Here is a 5,772-nt window from a genome sequence, read left to right on the forward strand (position 1 = left end):
CACAGCCAAAAATAACCCTGCGCTCTTGTTTTCTTTTCATTTACTTTTCTCCCTCAGCCTTGTTTACGCGTCTACAACTCTTGTCTGCTCCAGTCAGCTTGAGGAAGGAGCCCGTTGCATCGGTGTTTCCATGGCAACGGGGGAGCAGAGGGTCTCCAAGGTCAGAGCGAGAGCACCTGGAGCCGAGCTGATGGGAGAATGCTGGGCTGTAGTCACGCTGTTATTGGACATTTCATTACCATCTCTTCCTCGCGCCTGGCACTGACATGATAAATTGTCACCAGACAGGGGTTGTTAATCATTTCTGGGGTCGCACAAGTAATAAAACACAGGGCTCTGTTCCTGCATTTGATGATGAGAAGGAGTGGAGTATGTCCTGAGAAAGAGGGAGAGATTTAAAGAGAGGGGAGGAGAGTGTTTCGGTGCTGGAAAGTGGATTACATCCATTATTTAGGAGCTACTTCCCCTTCACTGTGAGAGAGGAGAGAGAAAGGACAAGTGTTTGCAGGATACAAGCCTCTCCTGTATGTGTGTGGACTGCAGCGCTTCCTTATAACACCTCACTTTTGCACGAGAACAAAAACAAAATGAAAATATGTAGGTATTCATTTACAATAAAATCCTCCCTCGCATTTTGCAATCAGTATCTTAAAAATGAGATGCAATGCATGTGTCTGAACTCGCGCAGGCAGCAACAACCATAAGTGTAGCCGCGTATAGACACTTTCAGATCATTGCATCAAAAGGAGGAAAATGCATTGCGGCCTTGTTTGAATGGCAGAGAAACTGGGCCAAAAAAAGCTCTGATATGCTACCGTTTGATCGCGACGCTTCGTCTCTGCCTCCCATTTCCTCTCGCGAGCTGCAGATTGTGTCCATGGGGTAATCTTGAATGCACACTTTTGAACATATGGTATTAAGTACCTTGGCATGTGCTGCAGCAACTGGAAGAAAGCTCATGTGATGCAAGCTCAGAAAATCTTCACAGTGCTCTGCATGTTTAAGCACATACACGCTTGAGTTTTGAAATGCTAGTGTCTTAACAGGGAATGTAAATATTATGAAAAAAGGGAAAAATGCACGTTCGTCTTGAATCTTGAATTCAGCAGATGCAAATATGCCTCATCTTTCTGGATATGAGCACCAAGCGCTGCCAGATAACATATTTCATCTTTCTGCAGCAGAAACTCCCTGCTGGCATTCACAGGTCACCAGGAGTGACCACCATGCTGCTGTTTTTCTTTCTCCCAAAAACACAAACCACAACACAGCCCTCCCCAGTGCCATCGCCCACCTACCGCTGTCACTATCCTGAAATAGGGACACAGCTTCCCTGCCGTCTGCTCTCTCTCAAATGAAGTCTTTCAGCAAAGAGAGTGGATACAAGAGGAGGAGGAAGGGAAGGACTGTTGAGGACAACGGGAGAAATAGGGCATTTAAAAGGCCCAAATCAAAGTAAGCAGTGAGAGGAGGAGTGGAGGAACATTTTTTAAGACTGTTCTATCCAGGCTTTGATGTTGTGAAAGGATGGAAGCTCTTTGCTTTACTTTTCTTCAAAGACTGTATTTCCACACACACACGCACACTCTTGGAAGGCTTGAGATAACAATATCAGCCTCTTCACTCTTTTGTTTGCCCAAATGATGAGAGCTCAGTACTCTACAGACGCTCTACCTGCCACCCAGCAGCTGCCTTACGACGACACCCACAATGACTAGAATCCCAAAATGAGTCTAACGGCTGTGATAACCAAAGAGACCAAAGCAAAACAACCACACACTTCTTCATTTGTTGAATATATTATTTTATTTTAACATCATCGTCATCATCATCATAGTTTAACTTTTAATTTTCCCTTCATTCATTTAAAATGATCACCTCTGAATGTACACATACTGCAAACTGTCAAAAATATACAAACAAATGCAGGCTTGTGCTATAGTCTGGTCAAATGTCTAAAAAACAGTGGCACTGGGGAGAGAGAGTGAGAGAGAGACAAAGAGACAGAAAGCATAAAGGAGAGAGAGAGAGACGGATAGAGAGAGAGAGAGAGAGAGAGAGAGAGAGACATTGAAACCGGTAAAGACATGCACAGCATCATTGTGAGCACCGGTTACAGTGATCCAGGTGCGCGGTACTTCCATGGGCTCCTCGTGGAAAAGTACATACATTTCATCATCTGACAGTGCGGCACAAAAATGCCCGACACGTATCAAATCAAAAGGAAAATGTCGCTCATTAATGGAACTGTTAGGCACATCATTGTTTTTTATGGTTTTACATTTTCTGGAAAAGTCTGAGTTACTGTAAATGCAGAATGCTGAACCAAAAATAAGGAAATAAAGAGAAAAAAAACATACAGTTAAAAAAGAAAGAAAAAAAACAGCTTTCAAAAGTCATTTTGGAATCACTGTCTTGTTAGTAACTCAACATTGTTATATAATGTGTGTGTGTGTGTGTGTGTGTGTGTGCACGAGTGTGTTGCGTGTTCTCTGGTGTGTGTTCACAATTGGGTGCATTCTGTAGGTGGTAATGGGAGTGAGTACTTGAGGTGTTTTGTGGGTAGTGGCTGTGACTGGCTGACAGCCGTCCAATCAGATGCTCAGGTCTTTGGGGTTCTCCTTGTAGGTCTTCTTGGGCTCAGGGAGCGTGGGCTGGGATGAACGACTGGTGTTGGTCTTGAGCGTGCTGTAGTACTCTCTCACCTTCGCCGCTACAAAATTGTCATCGTCCTCTTCGTCCTCAGAGTCGTCCCTCCTGAAGCTCCTCACCGGGGAAATGTCTCGTCCCAGGCTGCGAGTCCGGTACTGCGGCTCAGGGGAACTACCTCGGCTGGCGTAGCGCCCGTCCCTCTCCGTCCTCTCAGGTGAGCGACCCCTCAGCAACGAGCTGTACCTCTTGTAGGCTGAATCTGAGTCAGGGGTGCGGACTCTCGGCAAGGTCAGGTCCCTGTAGGTGTCTCTCTGGCCGCGGGATGCCACGTCCCTCAACAGGCTGTCCCCCCTGTAGGCTCTATCCATGGAGGAGGCTCTCATCAGCAGACTGTCCTCCCCATACAGCCGCTCATCCCTGCGCAGCGGTGGAAGCGTGGCCTCCCTGTTCAGGCGGTCCATCGCCGGGGCCTCACGGAGGATGCTGTCCTCGAAAGGGAGGCTGGGTTCAGGTGTCTTGGGCGGCTCCTTCAATACGGCCTCGCCCCCGTTGGGCCTCTCGACGCCGTGGCTCGGCCTCTCTGGGGAGGCGTGCAGACGGTAGGGGTCTGCGGAGTGAGCGTGGCGTCTGGTGGGGGAGTGATGACGAGAGCGTTGGGGGGACCTGTGGTGGTGAGGCGAGCGGTAAGGAGAGCGCTGGCGGTGGTGATGATGAGAGGAGGAGTGCTGACCGTGGCGTCTCTCAGGCGAGCGTCCGTGGCGGGGCTGCTCGTGACGGCCATTCAGGGTGTTTTCTGTGCTGCGTGACCGGCTGTGCCCCTTGTCAGCCGTGCGGTGGTGGCTCCGGTGGTGTCCGCTGGAATGGTGGCGGTGGCCATCACTTCCCTTGTCATCCTTGCTCTTGAACAGCTTCCCCATGGACTTTTTCACCGTGTGTGTTCCCGTGCTGGTTTTCTTTGTGGGGTAGCGGTGGTTGTGTTTGGAATGGTGTTGCTTGCCGGTGCCAGTAGAATGGCGGCTCGGCTCCTTCTTGCTCCGGGATGATTGGTGGGGTTCTGGTGGGTTGCTTGACTCCAATGGCGCGTTGGTTGGGGGCATGGTGCTCACTTCCGCAGCGTTTTGTAACCCTGAGGCTGGGTTGGCTGCGCTGCTGTCGTTGGGGCTGCCGTCTGAAACAAATTGTGACATACAGACGAGGGAAGGGGGATCAAACATGCATCCAGACTCTAAAAGCTCCTGTCTGCTTTCACATGAACCATGCTGAATCACTCAGACATGAAGCTGAGAACACTTTCAATGGAAGCCATTCTGATGTTAATGCCAGCAAAGATGGCTAGTTGTTAGATGGCACAGCAACAGCCAATGGTAAAACATTAGTGTAGCTTACACATGACACTAAAAGGCAGTGACACAAAGGCAGCCATTACTTGAGGAGACTTGTTACCCACAACAAACCTGTTCCCAGGTCTACCTGGGGTCACCTCTCTGAAGCAGACTGGGACTTGGTTGGTCGGTCTGCTGGACTGGAGGCTGCTTAGAGTCAGTGCCAACGTGCTGCATGTTGATGCTGCTTGATTGTACTGATCAGCCATGCTCTTTCATGCACTGCCTGATGCCTTACAACTCTTTGTAAATGTTTAAAGCAAATTAATTGCTCAAGATGGGATCCACAAACTATCGCTGTGTACGGTGTGTAAGATTTAGGCGGCATTCTACTAAGACAAGAATCATCTGCACTGTTTTACATCAGTTTTAACAGTGTTACTTGAGGAATTTTATCAAGTTAGTCTCACTAGACCATCTACACCAGGAGCCACCACAATGCTTTCTATCAGATTCTTGCAGTTTAACCGTACAGTTGGTCTACGCTGTTCTACTTGTGAACACGTCTTCAGGTCTACATTTTAAGGAATGAATACAAACTACAGCAGAAAACTAGCAATAACAAAGACAATGTTCTCTGTTGGATTAAACAGGCATGAACAGACTAGCTCTGTCAGTTAAATGCAGCTGGTGCAGACAAATGCATCAAGTATCCATTAACAGCGGCTACGGCAGCGGCGGTTCTGGCAATGCATTTTGGGCGAATGAATTTGTATGTATGGAGAAGAGCATGGGCATGGGTGAGTTGAGGCCACACCACACAGATCAGGACGGAGAAAGAGACAGACAGAGAAAAAGAAAGAGAGGAGGTGGGAGGGAGAGCCAGAAGACAGGGGAGGACAGTTACAAACCGTGGTCTGATTTTGGAGGACAGAGGCCTCCCCCATCTTGTCATTTCTCATACATGCAGTGAGATGGGGAGCGACCATCCCTGAAGGAAGACAAGAGCCCAGCGCAATACAGGAAGATACAAGAAAAAAAAACAGAAAAAAAGAGAAGAGCACAGGGTTTAGATCGCTTTGGAACTTGAAGGAAGAAAAGGAGAATTATTGTGTTGATTTTCAATGAAAAAAATGTGTTTATTTGATCATTGAGTCATTCAGAAGAAAGAAACAGTCCAGGAAATTGCCCAAACCCCTTCAGTGGAAACCATCAGTTACAGAGAAAAGCCCTGGAACCGAGCGAAACACACACCCAGACACACTAACCCACACACACCTGAACATGTGGACACAGAAGCAGCAGAAAGCCAAACCCCCAAAATAAAGACAGTGAGACTTGCACACCCACAACAACAGCGTATGAAGCAGTTTTACATTGCTGACAGAAAACAAAAGAAATACTGGCAAGACTGTCAAAGGTTGTGCCAACTAAAAAGTACAAACAATGATCCAAAATATACAAGTTCACATGATGTCATATCGGTGCGCAAATCAAATTACACTGATGAACTTCTCAAGACAGGCAAATGCATCTCCACTCAAAAAAAAAGTAACAAAAAGAAAACACTTATGATGACTCGTGACTATCAATCAAAAACTGGTCAATACGATTTAAAAAAGAAACGTTCCATAAATATTATGGAAAATAGACAATTGAAGGAAAAAGAAAATCCAATTTACACTTTTGACAAGTTCATGCAGCAATAGACTTTTATCCATTAATATGTGGTTTCGATTCATGGCTCTGTACATGGAACAAAAATACTTGTCTCTATTCTTTTCAGCACTGTACAAAA

General features: G+C 47.0%; 1 protein-coding gene across 6 annotated transcripts in view; it reads right to left on the bottom strand.

Annotated features, from left to right (window-relative positions):
- Positions 1-1,796: 1,796 nt before the first annotated feature.
- The window catches only part of magi1b (membrane associated guanylate kinase, WW and PDZ domain containing 1b), a 131,007-nt gene continuing 127,031 nt past the window's right edge, over positions 1,797-5,772 (bottom strand). For all 6 annotated transcript variants that reach the window (XM_041944176.1, XM_041944160.1, XM_041944168.1 and 3 more), the window contains one exon: positions 1,797-3,820. In XM_041944176.1, coding sequence (XP_041800110.1) covers positions 2,595-3,820 — 1,226 coding nt within the window. In that variant the 3' untranslated portion in view covers positions 1,797-2,594. The remainder of the gene's footprint in view (positions 3,821-5,772) is intronic.

Source organism: Chelmon rostratus, chromosome 2 (assembly GCF_017976325.1).
Source record: "Chelmon rostratus isolate fCheRos1 chromosome 2, fCheRos1.pri, whole genome shotgun sequence".
Classification (NCBI taxonomy): domain Eukaryota; kingdom Metazoa; phylum Chordata; class Actinopteri; order Chaetodontiformes; family Chaetodontidae; genus Chelmon; species Chelmon rostratus.